The following is a 21,307-nucleotide window of genomic DNA, read 5'->3' as shown; positions in this document are numbered from 1 at the left end:
AATGTGTTACTCTTCATTAATTTGAATCAGAAAAAGAAAATTTGAATTGGAAAAAGAAATCTTATCTGGTAACAAGAATTGCTAAAGTCTGTAGATTCTTCAGTGGCTTCTGGTTGGAGAAAAAGGATTATATAGTTAATAGTCAGTATTTTAAAAAATTATGAATTGGGTGGAGGATGATAGACATCTTTGGTTCTGAAGATATAGTATGAATAGCTTCTTTTTGTTTTTATTATATGAATTTACTTAAAATTTTTCTTGATACTTGACCTAAAAAAAAAAATAACTAGCTACTATTACAGCTTTCATAGTTACTGTGTCTTAGTATTATTCTTTGTTTATGCTTCATATTTATGAAGAATGAAGACTAACAAGAAGTATCTCTCCTACCTTAATGTCTTTCAGCTACTTCTTACAACTCAGTTTCCCTTTAAAATAAGTGAAAAAGTGTTACAGGTTCTGACCAACATCTTTTTGTATCATGATTTCTCAATTCAAAACTTTATAAAAGGACTTCAGGTAAGAATAGACTAATGGGTTTAAAAATTCGCAAGCTGTTTCTAAATAATTTGCATGTTATTTCAGACTATTTAGTATGATAAAACCTTTTAAATGCCCATTCAAGTTATTTTAATCTAGGTTCTACCATTCCTTCGTTACCTTGCAATAAAATGTAAAGAATATGTTAATTAGGGTATCAATAATGGAAGAAGACCTCTCTCCATTCCAGTGATTCTTAAGCATTTTGGGCATGAAAAAGAAGGCACTTTTATTTTAATCTGATGAAAGCTTAAGGACCTTCTACCTAGGAAATGTTACATATAAAGGGTCAGTAAACTTCTGTAAAGGGCCAGATATTAAATATTTTCAACTTCACATGCTACATGTGATTGCTGCTGCAGCTTCTGTGTCTTCCTTAATAATCCCTTAAAGATATAAAAAACATTTTTAGTTCCTGGACCATACAAAAATAAGTTGCAGGCTGAGCATAGTGGCTCATTCCTGTAATCCTAACACTTTGGGAGGCTGAGGCAGGAGGATTGCTTGAGTTCAGGAGTTCCGAGACCAGCTTGAGCAAGAGTGAGGCCAGGTCTCTACAAAAAACAGAAAAATTAGCCAGATGTGGTGGTTTATGCCTATAGTTCTAGCTATTTGGGAGGCTGAGGCAGGAGGATCTCTTGAACTCAGTAGTTTGTGGTTGTAGTGAGCTGTGATGAGGCCCCTGCACTCTAGCCTGGGTAAAACAGTGAGACCCTGTCTCAAAAAATAAAACAAAACAAAAAATAAGTTGCAGACTGCAATTTGATCTCACCTGTATGTGTGTGTTTATTCATTTATACATTTATATTTATTCTTACATACTGGGAATTTATTTTCACTAGGGTTGCATGAATTGCCAGAAGCTAATTCAGCAGTTTAGCTTCATAGTTTCTGTCCTAATCTAAAAAAGATCTCTCATCTTTAGTTGTTTAAAAGTTAATATTATTTTCTTTTCTTGGCAACTACCTAATTATCTTAGCAAGTGTAGTCGTGAACACATACCAGTTGGCTAGTTCATTAAAACCTATATATTAGTAAACTTTAGTGAAAAAGTTCAATTTGATAATATTTCATCTTTGTGTAGTGCTTTGAAGATTATAAATTATTTCTCACATGTATTCTTCCACCACATAAAATACTATAGTGGCCAATATGTATCTTTTTTGTTTTACCTTCAACTTTTTAAAAAGAGTATTTTAAAGAAAGAAAACATTTTTTACCTTAGCAATATGTGAACTTAAGTGATATTGAGATATAACTTTTTAAATTACTTCTCTTACCCATTTCATTTCATTCATTCACTTATTTACTCCTGTTAAATATTTAATAAGAGTTTACTCTGAACCAAGTACTAAGCAGAGAGGACAAGCTTGTTTTGAGAAAAGGATGAGTTTCTTTTTATATTTGGTTAACTTAAGGGTATGTTGGATATAAAGATTTGATGCTTAGGCTTACATGCTATGTACATGTAAAGATTTGGACTAGAAAGAGATATTTAGTATTTATTATTAAAAGGTGATAGTTAAAGCCATATGTTTAATGAGCCTTTCCCTCATTAGGTCAATATATTGTTAACCAACTTATTAATTAATCCAGATATTGAAAAAAACACTTGAATAAAATAGCTGAATAATAATGCATTCTTATTCTGTTTATAGCTCTACTATAACTGATATAACTTACTCCCATTCTCTTCTCCAGCAAGTCCCTTATCCTGTTTGGTTTTTATTTTTCTCATGTCTAAAAAGTAGTATTAACATTGGAATAAATATTATCACTTTCATAAATTGGAAAAGATAAGAAACAAAATTATGTCAATATGTACAAAAATAAGTTAGCACTTAACATGAACAGTTGCTTTCTAGTTTGTACTTGTTTCTGAGTTAGGCTGGCCCTTTGCCTCCAGCCTTACAGACTGGAGTATTTTGGAGGTTTTCCTCTAGCATATCAAGATTGTTGATTCATACCAACCTGTATAACATAGTATGCTAATTTATTAATTTGTGATGGGAAAATGCTATTTTGTAGTGACCAGAATATGTTTTCTGCACTATCTAAGAAACCATCTTTCCAGTATTAAGGTATCTGAAAAAACCAAACTGGTTATGCTGAAGTTTGCTTAGAATCAGAATAATAAACATTTGGATAGTCTCATGAGTTATATCTTGAAAGTTATGTTAAAGTCTGGAAAATGTCATCCTCACTTCTGTGGAGCCCACAGCATATTCTATTATTAGAATATGGCATCTACCAGATACTCTACCATATTTTCCTTGATGGAAAACAACTAAAGTTGAAAAGATAAATTTTACACCTTCTACCATTGTAGCATTTTTATTTATTGTAACAGACCAGTTTGTACCCTGATTTTAGATTGGTATTAATATTTTCTTATAAGTACTGGGGCACCTTAGGTCACAGCTCAGTACCATCCTCACATTTATAATCGTCGTGAGTTGCTTCTGCAGATAGCTAATCTATTTATTTATATTAGTTTCTTTTAGTTTGTATTTCAGAGATTGCCATTTTCTGACCTTGTCCACAAAATTGTAGCCTTAAAATATTAGAGTTATATAGCCATTTATGTGTTTTTACAGTGTTATTGTGGCAATATTAAATATATTAGTGCCATAAATACTTCTGCTCTTTAAAAAGAAACCTTAAAATTGAGCAGACATAAGGCAAAAAATTTACTGCCAAAATATAATAAATATATTTAATCTTCACATTTCTTTCAGCTTTCTCTATTAGAGCATTTCTATTCCCAGCCGCTAAGTGTCCTGTGCTGTAATCTCCCAGAAGCCAAGAGAAGAATAAATTTTTTATCAGATAATCAATGTGAAAACATTCGACGTCTTCCATCATTTAGGAGGTAAAAAACAAGAAGTATATATTTAACACATCTTATACTGAAGTTTGGGACAAAATAAAGGATCTCAGATCCATTTATTTCTGAAGTAGGGAGAGGCATGATAACCTTTAAATAAATAAATAAATTTTAATTGTGGAATTTTCTTTGTTGAATTTGAAAATTTGACATAAAGAAAAATATTTTTACAAAGGGACATAACTTGCAAGTTCTTTGCAGTTACTTTTTAGAAATAGCATTTTCTATGTATGGGTTTCTGTCCTTTATTTATGATTAGACCTGTAAACTATGAAGTACAACTGATTGAAGGAGTTAAAAATTACCATTAAACTAAGACTGTCATCTTGCATTTAATTTTGAGAGGAAATGAAAAAATGTGGCCACCAATCTAGGTAGTTCTTTTTCCCAGTATGCTATTTAAATATGTACAGTGCCTAATTTTCTCTTTTTGTGTATGGGATGGTAAAATTCTAGGTACGTGGAAAATCAAGCTTCAGAAAAGCAAGTTGCACTATTGACCAATGAGAAATATTTGAAGGTAGGAATGTGAATGTGTTTATTTGAATTTCATTCTCTTTATTAATATTTTCCTTCATGAAAAAGAATATGTGCATAACATTTTATCAAGTTAATTTTATAAAACATTTGTACATCTTAATATTTGTACAATGAAGTACTGGGTCTTGAGAGTCAAGAATGTGAGTATTAAAGATGACACAAAACCTAGCTCTATAATACAAGACTTTTTTTAAAATCAGGAAAAATTATTAATTAGAACACCTAGTTTCTCTTGTGGTCTATTTTAAAAGCACCCTTTTTTTGGCCAGATACAGTGGCTCACACCTGTAAAACTAGCACTTTGGGAGGCCAAGAATACAGGATTGTTTGAAGCCAGGAGTTTGAGACCAGCCTGAGCTGCATAGCAAGACCCTGTCTCTACCAAAAATAGAAAAAATTAGCCGGGCGTGGTGGTGTGTGCCTGTAGTCCCAGCTACTCGGAGGCTGAGGCAAGAGGATATCTTGAGCATAGGAGTTTGAGGTTGCTGTGACCTATGATGACACCATTGCACTCTAGCCTGGGGAACAGAGTGAGATTTTGTCTCAAAAAAAAGCACTTTTAGGTCTATAGAGATCTGCTATGTGTATCTCTCCATGTAGCAGTTTTGGAATATGCAGGCAGTCTCATTTTAAAGGCTGTCGTAACTAAAAGCATATAGAAGTCAAGCAGCTTAGGTACCAACTGCTAGGTGGGGTACTGATTAGATTTGAAGAAATATCATTATATATTGGTAATATAATGCCAGGAAAGAAGTAATGACCTTAGAAAATTATCAGTTAACCATATAACATAGAGAATATCGAAAGAAGGTAGGGTTTTTTTTTCCCTTAAATAAATAATACTTGGACATGGTACATATTTCAAAAGGCAAAGATACAGTGAAAAAAAAAGGCTTCCTTTCATCTCTCTTCTAACTACCCCTTCCCCTCCCTATAGATAGCCAGTGTTACTAGTTTCTAACGTATCATTCTAGGGATAGTCTCCATATATACAAGTAATTATATATATTTTGGGCATTCCTCCTTCTTACAGAAGATAAATATATTATACACACTATTCTGTACCTTATTTTGTTTTGTACTTAATCTTGGAAATCATTCCTTATTAGTACTGAAGGGTGCCATAGCATTTTATTGAATGTATGTACCTCCATTTTTTAAAAATAAATCCCTTAAACTGATGCATTTTGCAAAATGTCACATTTATTTTCTTACTCCTCGTGCCTGTTTTAGGGAAAAGTTGTTAGGAAATTGTAGTAAAATTAAGATGAGATTTAAGGTAAGCTGTACTGCTAAGTGTGAGTTTTGCTTATACATGCTATTTTCACATTTTGAATAAAATTCGTTAGATCCTATATCCCCAAAATATGGACAATTTTTATGTATCAATTTAAAAACTTAAAAGTATTTTTTAAAATGTGAAATTCTAGAGGGCATATGTTCTGTATAGTTCTAAACACTAATTTACCTCCACCCTAAATTCTCAAAAAATATTGAGAATGGCTTTTATTAGACATTGTTTCTAATGCAGAATCCATACTGGGCCATAATATAAAATTACTTCTAGATTGGGTTCAGTAAGCATTTTAATCTCTGTAACCATTTCAGAGCAGTGTAGGAGGTTCGCAGACCCCAGTGTAGGTTATTTTGATAGAGAGGAAATTTAAGAACCAATGGGAAAGAATGTGTACATGTTTGTTGAGTCTTTTAAGATTAGCTAGATTAGCTCTCTGCTGAGTCAGCTAGTTGCAACGTGCATTTCCTGCTAGACTTTTCTGTGAGAGTGCAGTTTCAGATGCCAGGAATAGATTTTTTTAGAGTACTTTTAACCATTGAGATGACAAAGAGAGAGATGTCTAGGTTAGTCTATTATAGAAATAACCTGACATTTATCTCTGCTTTTTAGTGACTTTTTGTATATTTTTGAAGCATTTATTTATACTATACTTGTTGGACTGTGACCCCTGTTTGTTATTTTCTTTGCTGTATTCACTTTAGGATTGCATATTTTGTCATTTAAGGGCATATTTTTTTGAGACTTACACAATGAAAACTATGAAGGAGCAAAAAGGTTTGTACCCTTAACCTGAAAAAGTTACCTGTATGGCTACCTACTAAATTCAAAAGACAGAAGATGTCTATGAAAACAATTAATTTTTTAACATTTTATTCTCATTATAATTATAATGCTTCTCTGTTTTAATGTTATTAGAACATGTTGATTTTTCCACTGGGCCCAGGGAGAATAATCTAGCAATAAAAGACAAATGTAAGCATGAATCCTAAAGATTCATCCTAAGTTGTTTTCTCTCAGTGAGTGAAAGTGTTTCACAAAGAAACACTTTTCTAAGCTAACCTTTAGTATCTTATTATTAATAGAACATGTTTCTTTCTCCATTTGGTCCTAGTATGCCAAATAGAGAAATCCAGCAATAACAACAAATGTAAGCATGCTTCCTTTTTTTCTTTAATTAATTTTTTTTTTTTTTAGAGATACACTCTCACTCTATTGCCCAGGCTGGCATACAGTGGCCCAATTACAGCTCACTGTAACCTCAAATTCCTGGGCTCAAGCAATTCTCCTGGCTCAGCCTCCTAAGTAGGCGGGACTACAGATGCACACTACTGTTGGGAGCTGTCCCGAACACGGGAGAGTTAAAGTGCGGTTGCTGCCCGGAACACTGGGGTCCTTGAGACATAGCACCTGGCGCCTTAACTCAGAGCTCTGACATTCTTGGCCTTTCTTCTAGCTCACGGAGGGTGCTGGAGATAGCAGTAGCAGTTATAGAAGGTCACTGAAGTAATCCTGTGCACACAGCCCTCGTAGCTTATAGCCCCCCCCCCCCAGACCCTGCACACTCCTTTCCCAGAATTATTAATTACGCTTGGGTGCTCTTTTCCTTGAACTGTCTGAGTGATCATAGTTGAGTATTTGTAGCTTTTTTGATATCAGAAAAAAGTTAAGTTGTAGATTAGAAAACTGTTTAAGTGAGGGAAAGGGCTATCAAAGTGATGTAAGGTTGAAAGAAACAAGAACTGTTTTGTTTTCTGGTTTAATGAAGACATATACCACGTGTTCCATTGCATTTCACTTCTCCTTTGTTCTTATCTGTATAAATATAGCAACTGAAATAAACGAGGCACGGCAGTCACCAAGGACTCCGTCCTCCTGTCCCCATCTTTTTGTTGTCTCTTTATTTCTCAGCCTCGCCCCCTAACTCTAGGTGCCGCACGTTGCCGGCTGGCTCCAGCACACTACCACGCCCCACTAAATTTTTTTACTTTTTGTAGAGATGGGGTTTTTCAGGCTGCATTCAAACTCCTAGACTCAAGTGATCCTCCTGCCTTGGCCTCCCAAAGTGCTGGGATTACAGGTGTGAGCCACTATACCCAGCCAGCATGCTTTCTTTAAGATGCATCATAAACTGTTTTCTTTCAATGAATGAGTTTGACAGAAAAACATGTTTGTAAGTAAATATTGAAAACATGTTATTAGAACATGTTTCTTTCTCTAATTAGGCCCTAATAGGGAAAGTACAGAAATCCAGCAATAAAAGGCAAATGTAAGTATGCTTTCTCAGACCCCAATGTATCATAAACTGTTTACTTTTTCTTTTTTTCCTTTTTTTAAACTTTCAATATATTTAGTGAGTACAAGTACAATTTTTTACATGGATATATTGTACAGCAATGAGATCTGGGCTTTTAGTGTACCCATCACCTTAATAATGTACATTGTACCCAATAGGTAATTTTTCATCCCTCACCCATACTCACCTTAGCACATTTGGAGTCTCCAGTGTCTGTTATTCCACTCAGCAGGACCATACATACCCATAGTTTACCTCCTACTTATAAAAGAGAACATGTGATATTTGATTGTCTGTTCCTGAGTTACTTCTCTTAGGATAATAGCCTCCAGTTCTATCCAAGTTGCTACAAAAGACATTTCATTATTTTTTATGGCAAAGTAGTATTCCATGGCATATATGTACACCGCATTTGCTTTATTCACTCATCAGTTGGTGGACACTTAGGTTGATTCTGTATCTTTGCTGTTGTGAATTTTGCTGCGATAAATGTACAAGTGCAGTTATCTTTCTGATATAATGACTTCTTTTCATTTGGGTAGATACTCAGTAGTGGGATTGCTAGAAGAAATGGTAGGTCTATTTTTAGTTCTTTGAGAAATTTCCATGCTGTTTTCCTTAGGGGTTGTGCTAATTTATATCACCATAAAAAGCATGTCATTGTTCCCTTTTCACTGTATCTACATCAACATCTATTGTGTTTTGACTTTTTAATAGTGGCTATTTTGACTAGAGTAAGATGGTATCTCATTGTAGTTTTAATTTGCATTTCTCTGATGATTAGTGAAGTTGAGCATTTTTTCATATGTTTATTGGCCATTCATGTCTTCTTTTGAAAAAAATGTTCATGTCTTTTGCCCACTTTTTAATGGGGTTGTTTTTCTTACTGAGTTGTTTGAGTTCCTTGTAGATTCTGAATATTATTCCTTTGTCAGATGAATGGTTTGTGAATATTTTCTCCCATTCTGTAGTTTGTCTGTTTACTCCATTGATCTTTTTTTTTTTTTTTGAGACAGAGTCTCACTTTGTTGCCCGGGCTAGAGTGCTGTGGCGTCAGCCTAGCTCACAGTTACCTCCCACTCTTGGGCTCAAGCGATCCTCCTGCCTCAGACTCCCGAGTAGGTGGGACTACAGGCATGCACCACCATGCCCAGCTAATTTTTTCTATATATTTTTAGTTGTCCAGCTAATTTCTTTCTATTTTTTTTAGTAGAGAAAGGGTCTTGCTCTTGCTCAGGCTGGTTTCAAACTCCTGGACCTTAAGCCATCCGCCTGCCTCAGCCTCCCAGAGTGCTAGGATTACAGGCGTGAGCCACCACGCTTGGCCTATTGATTATTTCGTTTGCTGTGAAGAAGCTTTTTAATTAAAGTCCCGTTTTCCCATTTTTGTTTTTGTTGGCATTTGCTTTTGGAGTCTTAGTCATAATTTTATTGCCTGAGCCAATGTGTAGAAGAGTTTTTCCTAGAGTTTCTTCTAGATTTCTTATGGTTTGGGGGTCTTACATGTAAGTCTTTAATCTATCTTGAGTTAATTTTTGTATGTAGTGAGAGATAAGGATCCAGTTTCATTTTTCTGCATATGGCTATCCAATTTCCAAGCACCATTTATTGAATAGAGTGTCTTTTTCCCAGTGTATATTTTTGTCTGCTTTGTCTAAGATCAGTTGGTTGTAGGTATATGGCTTTATTTCTGGGTTCTCTCTATTCTATTCCATTGATCTTTGTGTCTATTTTTATATCAGTACCATGCTATTTTGGTTACTATAGCCCTGTAGTATAATTGGAAGTTGGGTTAATGTGATACCTCCAGTTTTGTTCTTTTTGCTTAGGTATATGATCTCTTATTTTTGTTCCATATGAATTTTAGGATTGTTTTTTCTAGTTCTGTGATAAATGAAAAATGACATTGGTATTTTGATGGGAATTGCATTCAATATGTTGTATGGTCATTTTAACAATATTAATTCTTCCAGTCCATGAGCATGGTATGTTTTTCCATTTGTGTCACATCTACGATTTCTTTCACCAGTGCTTTATAGTTCTCCTTGTGGAGATTTTTTACCTCCTTAGTTAACTATATTCCTAGATATTTTAATTTTGGGGGGCAGCTATTGTAAATGGGTTGAGTTCTTGGTTTGGTTCCCCGTTGAGTTGTTATTGGTGTTTATAAATGCTACTGATTTATGTATGTTGATTTTGTAACCTGACACTTGATTGAATTTATTTATCAAATCTAGGAGCATTTAGGGTTTTCTAGGTATAAGAAACATCAGCAAACAGATAATTTGACTTCCTCTTTTCCAATTTGGCTGTCCTTTGTGTCCTTTCTCTTGCCTGATTGCTCTGGCTAGGACTTCCACTACTGTGTTGAATAGGAGTAATGAGAATGGGCATCCTTGTATAATAACTTGTTCCGGTTCTTAGGAGGAATGCTTTCAACTTTTCCCTACTCAGTGTGATATTGAGAGTGGATTTGTCATATATGGCTTTCATTAATTTGAGGTATGTTCCTTCTATGCCTAATTTGTTAAGGGTTTTTATCATGAACGGATGTAGGATGTTTTTGAATGCTTGTTCTGCATCTATTGAGATGATGATATGGTTTTGTTTTTAATTCTATTTATATGGTGAATCACGTTTACTGACTTGCATATGTTGAACCATCCTTGCATCCCCGGGATAAAACCCTCTTGATTATGGGAATTATCTTTCTGTTGTCCTGTTGGATTAGGTTTGCTGGTATTTTATTGAGGATGTTTGTGTCTATGTTCATAAGGTATATTGGTCTATAGTTTTCTTTTTGCATCCATTACTGGCTTTAGTATCAGGGTGATACTGGCTTCATAGAGTAAATTAGGGAGGATTCTCTCCTTGATTTTTTGAAAGAATTTCAGCAGACTTGGTACCAGTTCTTCTTTGTACATCTTAATGCTTCTCTTTTTATATTTTTGTGAGAACACATGACAATCAATTATATATACTGCACAATAATAGGGGAAAATTCTGATCTTGATCTGACAATTCTTATATTTGAATTACAGCTGCTCAATAGCTATGTGTATTTAATAAAATCACTTATCTTAAGTTTCAATTTTCTTATATATAAAGTAGGATACTAATTTTTAGTACAACTTCTTCATATGGTTAGTGACAAGCAGTTTGTTCAGCAAGTGAAAGTGAGTAGGATACTAATTTTTAGTACAATTTCTTCATATGGTTAGTGACAAGCAGAGTTTGTTCAGCAAGTAAAAGTGAGTTGAAAACAATTATAACAATAAAACTTTCATAAATGCAAATAATAAATATTACTGTTATGACTTTTCTGCTATCATAGAAAATTTAGATAGCAATATGAATGTATCATTTTATATATATTATGTATTATACATGCTGTATATATTTCTATGTTATCATAGTTGTATAAACATGCCGACAATTAGAGTTTCTCATTTTGTACCCATTTTCTATACTCAGCTTTCTAAGAGATAGACCTCAAAGTATACATCAAAGAAATTTACGCTCTTTGTATCTTGACTGTTTTGCCCTAAGAATATGCTTTGCTTTCTGCCCTGATGAACTAAACTAGCAGTTCTCAAACTTTAGTGTGCATAAGAAGTACCTGGAGGGCTAGTTAAAACACTGATTTCTGGGCTTTATCCCCAGAGTTTCTGATTTCATAGTTCTGGCATGGGGCCCAAGAATTTGCATTTCTAGCAGGGTCTCTGGTTATGCTGATGCTGATACGTCTGGAAACCAGTCTTTGAGAACTACCAAACTAGCCTGACTCCCTAGATGGAAGCATTTGTTATTATTTCCTATTACCTAATTTTCTTTTTTTTCTTTTTTTTTAAATTTTTTTTTCTTTTTTTCTTTTTTTGTAACAACTTGGATGGAACCTAATTTTCTTAAGTGTAGAACTAATCTGTTAAATTCCCACCTAAACAAATGATTCAGCTCAATTATTCTTTGACTGGACTAAAGATTTTTTTAAAAACCTTTAACTCCCTCCAAATTACAGACCTATTAGTTTCTTCAAAATTATATGCCAGTTTTGAATTTAATAAACTTCAGGAATGAGTTTTTTTAAAGTGTACTTTTAAATTTAAAAATCCAGCTAACTGAACCATGTACGTTTGTAGGAGATATCACTAGGAACTTCAAGCTAGGGAGGGACATTAGAAGGCCATGTACAACTGATGAAATACTAAAAATCTTTATGCTATGTGGAAAAGTTAGATTCAGTAGCTTATAGGTGGCATTTAAAGTTTTATTATTCTTACTGGTTAAGTTTCATGTCTCTATACCTATTTGCCCAACTAGTTTTTTGAGACAGAGTCTCGCTTTGTTGCCCAGGCTAGAGTGAGTACCGTGGCATCAACCTAGCTCACAGCAACCTCAAACTCCTGGGCTCAAGCGATCCTGCTGCCTCAGCCTCCCAAATAGCTGGGACTACACGCATGCGCCACCATGCCCAGCTAATTTTTTCTATATATATGTTAGTTGGCCAATTAAGTTCTTTCTATTTTTAGTAGAGACGGGGTCTCACTCTTGCTCAGGCTGGTTTCAAACTCGTACCTGGAGCAATCCACCCACCTTGGCCTCCCAGAGTGCTAGGATTACAGGAGTGAGCCTGTTTGATGGAGACTTGTCTTTAACCTTTGCCCTCACCTCTTTCTCTTTCTTTTGACAGACCTAGTTTCTTTTGACAGAGGGAGAAAATCTCTTAGAAAAAACAATAAATGGAAAAGAGAAGGAAAATGGAAAACAAATTTGATCAAGTCAGCTAGGCATTAGCCTAGTATGTCAGGAATTAATAATTTAAATCTAAACCTTTCATCAAGTGCTTCTCCTCATCTAAACTGGTGGAGTAGGAATACTGAGGAAAAAAAAGCAGAGACAGATGAAAGACTAGCACTTATGCCACATAAGAGCCAAGAGAAAGCTATGATTTGTCATTCTATTAGATAGTAGTAATATGATAAGTCAAGTCTGAAAAATACTGCCAGCCAAAAGTTTTTCCTAATGAGAAAAACAAGGCTTAGTTATACCAAAAGTCAAGTCTCCATCAAACATACTAATGATAAATGAGAAAATGATGTATTCTTAGGCAGCTGATCTCTCTTAATCCTAAAATTCAGTATAGTCTTTTTTTTTTTTTACCAGCTTTTAACAATTAGTGAATTGATTGAAAAGAAATTATAAAAATTTATGGCTGTTTTTACATACTTTGTTTAATCTTCTTGGGGTCACTGTTCACCCCATATATGAAATTATAGGTACAAAAGTGATAAATAAGCAGGCGCGGTGGCTCACGCCTGTAATCCTAGCACTCTGGGAGGCTGAGGTGGGCGGATTGCTCAAGGTCAGGAGTTCGAAACCAGCCTGAGCGAGACCCCGTCTCTACTATAAGTAGAAAGAAATTAGTTGGCCAACTAATATATATATAGAAAAAAAAAAAATTAGCCAGGCATGGTGGCACATGCCTGTAGTCCCAGCTACTTGGGAGGCTGAGGCAGAAGGATTGCTTGAGCCCAGGAGTTTGAGGTTGCTATGAGCTAGGCTGACGCCATGGCACTCACTCTAGTTTGGGCAACAAAGTGAGACTCTGTCTCAAATAAAAAAAAAAAAAAAAGTGATAAATACTATGGAAAGTAAAAGAGAAATAAATGCAAAAGCAAAGCATCATAGCAGATATAATTCTGCCTAGCCATTTTTTCTTTACCTCTATGTGTAAGTTTTACATATATATTGGCTTCTCTTCCAAAGAAAGCCACTTGCTCAGTAATGATAGGGGCCCTGTCATATAAATAAACAATAATATATGAATGATTTTTGAATAAATACAAGACTGGATTGATGAGGTTGACTGTGACTGATTTAAGAGGGTATATTGCACATTGAGTTGCAACTCACAACCTAATATAAGTGTGGGGATTTTTTGAGACACAGCCTCACTTTGTCACCCTAGCCAGAGAGTAATGGTGTCATTGTAGCTCATTGCAATCTCAAACTCCTGGGCTCAAGCGATCCTCCTCCATCAGCCTTCTGAGTAGCTAGGACTACAGGTGCGCACAACCATGTTTGGCTAATTTCTCTATTTTGGTAGAGAAGGGGTCTCGCTCTTGCTCAGGCTGAGCTCAAGCAACCTTCCCACCTTGGTTTTTTAGAGTGCTAGGATTATAGGCGTGAGTCATCACACCCATCCTGTCTTCTTTTGAAAAATTAGGAAATCTAGGCCACAACTAGTGAGACAACAAAATGGTTGCTCTTATTTAGAAGAGAGACTGAGTTTTGATCTTCTTGAATGTACTTCTTCATTCAACTAATAGTTTTTAAGCCTAGTATGTGCCGGATATTAATCTAGGTGCTGAGATTAAGAGAGTGAACAAAATAGGCAAAACTCCTGCCTTAATGGAGCTTACATTCTATTAAGGAGACACATAGTAAACAAGATATAAAAGTAAAATATCTGTTAGTGGTAAGTGCCAAAGAGAAACAATGAAGCAGAGAAGGGCAGTATAAAATTCCATGTGTGTGGGAAGAGAAGTTAATATATTAGATAAGGCCCTGACTGAGAATGTGAATTTTGAGGAAAGACTTAAAGGAAGTTACAGAGCTTGGCAAGGAAGAGAATTCTAAGATCAAAGTAAAAGTGACCCGAGGTTGGAGCAAGTCTGCTATATTTGAGGAATAGTGAAGAGGCTGATATATATGTGCTCTTTTTCTTACAGCAGAGAAATATTTCTATTCCTCTATCTGTATCAAAAATCATTAAAGACCATGAGTTCTTTATGTTTCAAAAAGAATAGAGAAAGCACATCTCTTTGGGAAATAATGCATACTACTAGATAAAGTGTATCTCTATAGAAAGGAATCATTCTAAATACAATTATGAAATGGTGACAGCTATGACTAGTGTACAGAAAATATGTCCGAGGAAAAATTAAATGAATGGGAAGTAGGATTAAATTTCAACAGGCTTTATTTTCACATATGTATAGTGTGATCCTGCTATAACATCTTAAGTGGGAAATTTTCTCATACATCAAAACCTTTTACAGGTTTAAGTTATAAAATAGTGTCCGTAAAGGGCACTGGGAACTGTTGTCCTAGATAAATAAAGGCAGATACATATTTGCAAATATGTATCTCAGTAAGATAGAGAACTTAGAAGAAAATGGTAATCATTTGTGATGTTTTCTGTTGCAGTTGATAACACAAATATAAATAACAATGGAATTTTTCGTAAGCAGGTTCTAAAGTCTGCACATAAGGCAAAGATGTAGGAGGGTCAAAATTATTTCTGATTTCTGTTCCATAGACTGAGGATAAAAGAAAAAAATTACTTTGGAAAAATCCCTTGGAAAGGTACAACAGACCTTCTCTCATTAAGTCTACCATAGCCAGATTTTTCCCATGTTGGAACCAGACCTTCATGTCCTCAGTTGAGCATCAGATGAAATAGTCTGTCATGTTGTATGAAAAAAACAACCACCCCAAATTTTTTTTAAATGATAAACTCTACTCAGTACAGGAATGTGCCACACAGTGAGAAGTATGAAGGAACTAAGACCACCTGGGAGAAAAACATATTCATATTCCTCATCTCACATTTATTCCAGGGCATAGTTCCTTAAGTGTGCAACATTATACAATGTAAAGTATTTCTTTTCTCCCTTCATCCAAGTAAATTCATTGAAGATATTCAGTTCTATGGCAACACCCAGTTACTTGTACATACAATTACTCCACAAAGTAAAAAACCACATTATGCAAGTAGCATGAAGTATGATTATTAGTCTGTAATAGATTTCATTTTTAGAATATCCCCCCTGTTTAAAAGCCATTTAAGAATACATCAAGTAATGGCTTGATGCAATCTCTGTTATTTATAGCTTACAATAAAAATAGAGTTAAAGTATACTCTCCCAGTGGTGCTTTGATTACCCTTTGATTATGGCTACTTTTGTTATGATAGGAGACCTAGATTTTTTAAATTATCAATCATTTCAAATAATGGGAAGAAAAAAACCTTTTGTTATTAAAAGCTTTTCTTTCATTTGCCCTGTGCTTTCAAGTAATGACCCATGTTGACCAAGGAATTGATTTCTAAGTGAATCAGAATTTAGAAAAAATGTATTTATTGCTTTATATAGGTTAAATTTGCTTGAATTTATTGATATCTGAGCTATTTATTGTGTGGCTGACCACTAAAAATAATGGATATCTGTAAGATCTTACTGAAAGAAAGACACAGCCCAGTATTTAAAGTCCTTTGACTTCTTAAGTGAGAAAAAAATTTGAAGATAATGCCATAGATCGTAATCCTTTTAAGAAAGTGTTACATAAATACACAATTATAAGAGGAATTAAGGCCTGGAAAATGCTTGATAGGATATAGTGTTTTAAAATCATCTCTAAACTGTTTCAGGAGGCTCTGGAAAACAGTACACCAACTCCACCACAAAAACTTTTGAAACTGATTTGTGAGATCAGTTATCCATAGGTTTCTTAAGACCCTATCCCCCATATTGTACTTGCTATATTCTAAATTGTAAAGCTTATTGGCTTCAGATTTCTCTTTTTCACTTTTTTTTTCCTAATTGGTAAAGTGAATAAAACCAATATTGGATATTCTCAACAAGAGGCAGGGATTTATCAGAATCACCTGTGGTGTTTCTGCCCTAATCTTATCTTTGCCTTCAAACACAGTCTAGCAATACTTTAGAGAAAGCATACATCAGAAGCAGAACTTCAGCAACTGCTAGATTTGTACTGTGCTCTCTGTTGATCTTCTCACTCTTCTGATGCTAGTGAGATGGATGATAACGAACCTTCCCTCACTGTGGCACAAACCAGGTGATTGGCACAGGCAGGCATCTTATAAGGTGCTCTCTTGCACACTTGTATAATAATTCTGGGGGCAGCCAGTGTATTGTGGGAATGCTGGAGATACCGGGAGACTAAATTACAGTATCAATTCTGGTGTGTATAAAATATCACCAGACTTAATACCAAATGAAAAATACCCAGGCTGTATCCTGGATTTTATGTGTATTTCAAATTTTCATGAATTAAGAAGGTTAATTTGTAATTCTGAATCTTCTCAATTGTCATTTGTCCAGAAATTATATTAATGTATATCCACAAAGTAGATTTTATTATTATGCTCTTTTATTAGCTGACATACATATTAAATAATGTATTCTGTGATTTTTTTAGGAGGAAACACAATCATTATTAGAAAACCTGCATGTTTACCATAAGAATTACTTTCTGGTTTTGAGATGTCTTCATAAGTTCACCTCTTCTCTTCCCAAGTACCCACTGGGTCGACAGGTAACCAAAGCCTCTTCATTTGGAATCTATAAAGTAGAAGTATTAGTACTTTCTTGCTTTGATTTCTGTAACATTCAGGCATCAGAATTTGAAATGGATTCAGTTATTAGAAGAGTACAGTCTAAATCCATTCTAGCTGTACACATATAATTGAAACAATGTTTTTAGGTCTGATGGCCACAGCTACATGAATCCCAGGGGTGTTGCTTGTTCTACGATGTATTTGTGCTGAGGCATTTAAACTTTCCTATATTAATACTTCTTTGTCACAAGTTACACTAAGAGAGCTGGTTCTCTACTCTTCATTAACTGGAAAAAGCAATCTCAAAATGCTTAATGGTTAACCTTGCATTGCACCAACAGTTAACAGAGAAGAGGTACTTCTACCCCTTGAAAAAATATGATCAGCTGACTTTTGTATTGTACCATAAACTTATGAACCATCTGTAGAGTAGATATTAATGGAAGAATTCTATATTCCTAAATCTTTACATCCTTAACTAAAAGTTTTAGAGAACAAATATCAGTGTGTACAAATGACTTGTTTATGAAGTGATTTCTGCTACTGAGACTTCAATGAGCCTTTTTCTCACTTTATCATTTCCCTATTGCAGAGTAACCAGTGATACCAGTGAATCTCAATATAGTCTTATTTTACTTTTATATAAATTGTATTCTTATAAGGCCTGATCCATGTTATATATGCCAAATCTATTGTCATGTAAAGAAAATTATTTTTAATAACATGTGTTGATCATCTATGATTTTGCCAAACTAGTATTATATATACTTGGTGTGTCACTTTTGGTTCTTCACGAATGTGCTGTTCACTTACAGATCAGAGAGTTGTACTGCATATGTTTAGAAAAGAACATATGGGTTTCAGAGGAGTATGCATCTGCCCTACAGCTATTGAGGTAATATTTTTTTCTGTTTTTGTCTGCTCTAAGCCTGCCAGTAAGTAGCACCTTCTTCTAGAACTCTGCCTGCCAAAGAATTTTATAAGTAGTCATGTTGTGTCTAAGAATATTTGTATATATCTTGAATTTATGCTTGTAGCTTATGCTGTTTTTTTTTTTTTTTTTTGAGACAGAGTCTCACTTTGTTGCCCAGGCTAGAGTGAGTGCCGTGGTGTCAGCCTAGCTCACAGCAACCTCAAACTCCTGGGCTCAAGCAATCCTGCTGCCTCAGCCTCCCGAGTAGCTGGGACTACAGGCATGCGCCACCATGCGCGGCTGATTTTTTCTATATGTATTAGTTGATCAATTAATTTCTTTCTATTTATAGTAGAGAAGGGGTCTTGCTCTTGCTCAGGCTGGTTTCGAACTCCTGACCTTGAGCAATCTGCCCACCTCGGCCTCCCAGAGTGCTAGGATTACAGGCGTGAGCCACCGCACTCGGCCAGCTTATGCTGTTTTTAATGTAGCAGCCATCCATTTCTTTGCAGGTTTTACCTTGTATTTGAACTTGTGATTTTTAATGGAAAACCTGTGATTGTGGTAAAATATTTACACCACACTAGGAGAGCTTAGCTGTGGATCATTTGAATCCAGCCAGCTTGACATCATGGCAGGGACATCATAGAAAGTGAGCTCACCATGGCCCTGACCTGTTGAGTGGAGTGGAGGAACAGCATCATTGGTTGATAGGCACCCAGTGATTACTGCTGACCTTGAATAAGAGCAACAGGGAGTAGTCAGTGGCCATGATGTCTTCCACCACCTAAGGTGGCTCTACCACATCAACATTGGATAATTCATAAATTATTTATCTAATATTATATAAATAAGATATCTTAATGTTATTAGTATCAAAGATCACTTACTGTCCCTGACAAATATGCCTTTTAAAGTTATCATTTGTATTTCTTGGCTTTACTTCTTATACATATGGTGACTTTTTAGTCTTCCATAATAATAATGACCACTTGGATGGTGAGAAAAGAAAATCAAGTGTGATCTAAGTTTCCTCACAAAGTTTTGTAATTTTCTTCAGTGGATGTAAATGCTTATATGAAAATATTATAAAGCATCTAAACACTGAACATTTAATAAGTTTTGGTTTTCCTCTGGACTCACAAGAAAAGAACAGATGGGCACAGTAGGAAGAAAATTCGCACTGAAAACACTTTAAGTCCAGAGACTGAATAATACAAATATTAGTGATCTAGCAGGTGCAGCTTAGATAGGAAAATAATTTCATGCTATCTGGAAAAATAACTCCCCATGGAAACTAGATTGCCACTGAAAAATTGTTTTACTTCATTTTTTAAAATCCCAATAAGACATTTTTATGTACTTATAAACTTACTTCAGCTGAAATATTTATGAGCCTTCTTTTGCCTTCTATTCAAGTAAACACACCTATTTCTCCTTTAACCTTCGCTATCAGTGATTGTCTTCCTTCTCCAGGGAGTTGTTCCCAAATTCATAGATCCCTTTGTCAGGGAGGAACTTATTCTTTTCCTTCTGAATCTCTCTGGCACTGGTAATCTTGGGGTACAGTCAGGGATTAAGGATACCAATTCTGTCTATGGCCATACCACCCTGAATGCACCTGATCTCATGTGATCTCGGAAGCTAAGCAGAGTGAGGCCTGATTAGTACTTGGATAGGAAGAATGCCGATTCTAAAGTAGGATAAGGAAACATGAGCAACAATAGTAACGGTGACGATAGTACCCACCATTTGTGAAGGCTTGTTGTATGCCAGGCATTATATTAAGTACTTTCAGTACATTTTCTAATCCAATACTAATAATACACCTTTATGGTAGATATTACTAGCCATACTTTTCCCTGAGGAAACTGAAGCACAGAGAATGATTAAGTCACTTACTTGCCCGAGATTACTTAGCTGGTGATGGAACCGGGATTCTACTCCAGGTCTAACTTCAAAGCTGTTATACCTTCTACTTTTCTTTGCCAAAATCTAAAATATGGATTTGGGAAACTGAGTAAAGCAGAAGCAAAAAGTAGAAAGTGAGATTTTAGTCATTTTGATAAGCTGGAGTCAGAAACATAGGCAGTCAAAAGCGTAGGAATGTAAAAACCACTAGGAATCAAATAGAGCATCTACAGCAAGGAGAGGCAAGAATCTGGTCCCTATAAAAGAGGAATGGAATTTGGAACCTCCAACTGGAATTAGTTCTTTCTCCTTTGTACAGATTAAATGTGGACAAGAGATCAAGGACACTTTTTAGTTTAGGCATTCTCAATAGGCATTACCTGAATTCAGGAGACCAAACATTCTTCATTGCTTGTCTTCAAACTTCAAGTCATTAGGGAAAAGATTAAAATGATCACTGATTGATTCTTTGGAAAGAAAAGCTGATAAAGCATTATTAGAAACATAGTCTAATAAAATTTCCAACTTCAGTTCTTTTTTTGTAAGAAGCAGCTTAAAGGATTTTTTTTTTAAATCCTTTTTGGTTGAGCATCCTTAATCCGAATATCTGAAATTCAAAATGCTTCAAAATCCAAGACTTCAGTGCTAACATGACACCACAGGTGGAAATTTCCACACCTGACCTCATGTAACAGGTCACAGCCAAAACTTAGGCACACAATACACAGTTTTTTTAGCCTGCTGTTTTTTGTTGTTGTTTTACAACTGCTACAGGTATTGTGGTGGCACTACTATGCTGCTTACTAAATGCATTATTTCCCTAAATACATTATTTTTTCACTGTGTTAATGATATGTCATATTTTTTACTGTTAAGCACTTAAGTGTGAATAAGCATAAGGAAATGATTGCTTACCAGTAGCATATAAATTCAGAGTCAGGAACGGTAGTGATGCCACACAACCACAGATTGTCTGCCTGGGTGGCTAAGATAGTGACACTGTTTTCTGATGGTGTATTGTAAACAAATTTGGTTTCATGCACAAAATTACTAAAAATATTATGTAAACTTACCTTCAAGTCATGTATAAAAGGTATATATGAAACAAATGAATTTTGTGTTTAGACTTGGGTCTCATCCTCTGGTCCCAAGCATTTCAGATAAGGATGCTAAACCTATATGTGGAAGCTGACATGTTTAAATAACTATAGATCTGCTTGATGAAATATTTGGTGATCATTTAAAAAGTATTTACACGGACTTTGTAAGAATATAGATCAATGTTTATGTCGGATGTTCATGAGTGAGAAAAGACCTACAAAATTTTATATCATAGTTATTTTTAAAATGTATATGTAACAGACACTGATGTTAGGAGGAGCATGCTAATGTGCCTTTATAACACATGTCATAATTTGACATGAGTGCAGTGTTTCTGCATGTGTTCTGTAGCCTTTCCTCATTCAATCAACTCTTGGAGCATGAAGACCGTCCTTATATGGGATATGAGTTGGTTAATTTTTCACTCAACTCTGTGTCATTATATAAGGATATATTTAAGTTAA

At 35.0% G+C, this 21,307-nt stretch overlaps 1 protein-coding gene across 5 annotated transcripts in view; it reads left to right on the top strand.

The window, feature by feature from the left end:
- Positions 1-21,307, top strand: part of ORC3 (origin recognition complex subunit 3) — a 64,287-nt gene that overhangs the window by 20,939 nt on the left and 22,041 nt on the right. For 4 of the 5 annotated variants that reach the window (XM_012750892.2, XM_012750891.2, XM_012750889.2 and 1 more), the window contains exons 9-13: positions 406-519; positions 3,279-3,412; positions 3,884-3,947; positions 16,780-16,896; positions 17,734-17,813. In XM_012750892.2, coding sequence (XP_012606346.2) covers positions 406-519; positions 3,279-3,412; positions 3,884-3,947; positions 16,780-16,896; positions 17,734-17,813 — 509 coding nt within the window. The remainder of the gene's footprint in view (positions 1-405; positions 520-3,278; positions 3,413-3,883; positions 3,948-16,779; positions 16,897-17,733; positions 17,814-21,307) is intronic. The other variant, XM_020287029.2, reaches the window with a different exon arrangement.

The sequence above is a fragment of the Microcebus murinus genome, chromosome 5 (assembly GCF_040939455.1).
Source record: "Microcebus murinus isolate Inina chromosome 5, M.murinus_Inina_mat1.0, whole genome shotgun sequence".
In the NCBI taxonomy this organism is placed as follows: domain Eukaryota; kingdom Metazoa; phylum Chordata; class Mammalia; order Primates; family Cheirogaleidae; genus Microcebus; species Microcebus murinus.
This window is presented reverse-complemented; position numbering and strand designations above follow the sequence as displayed.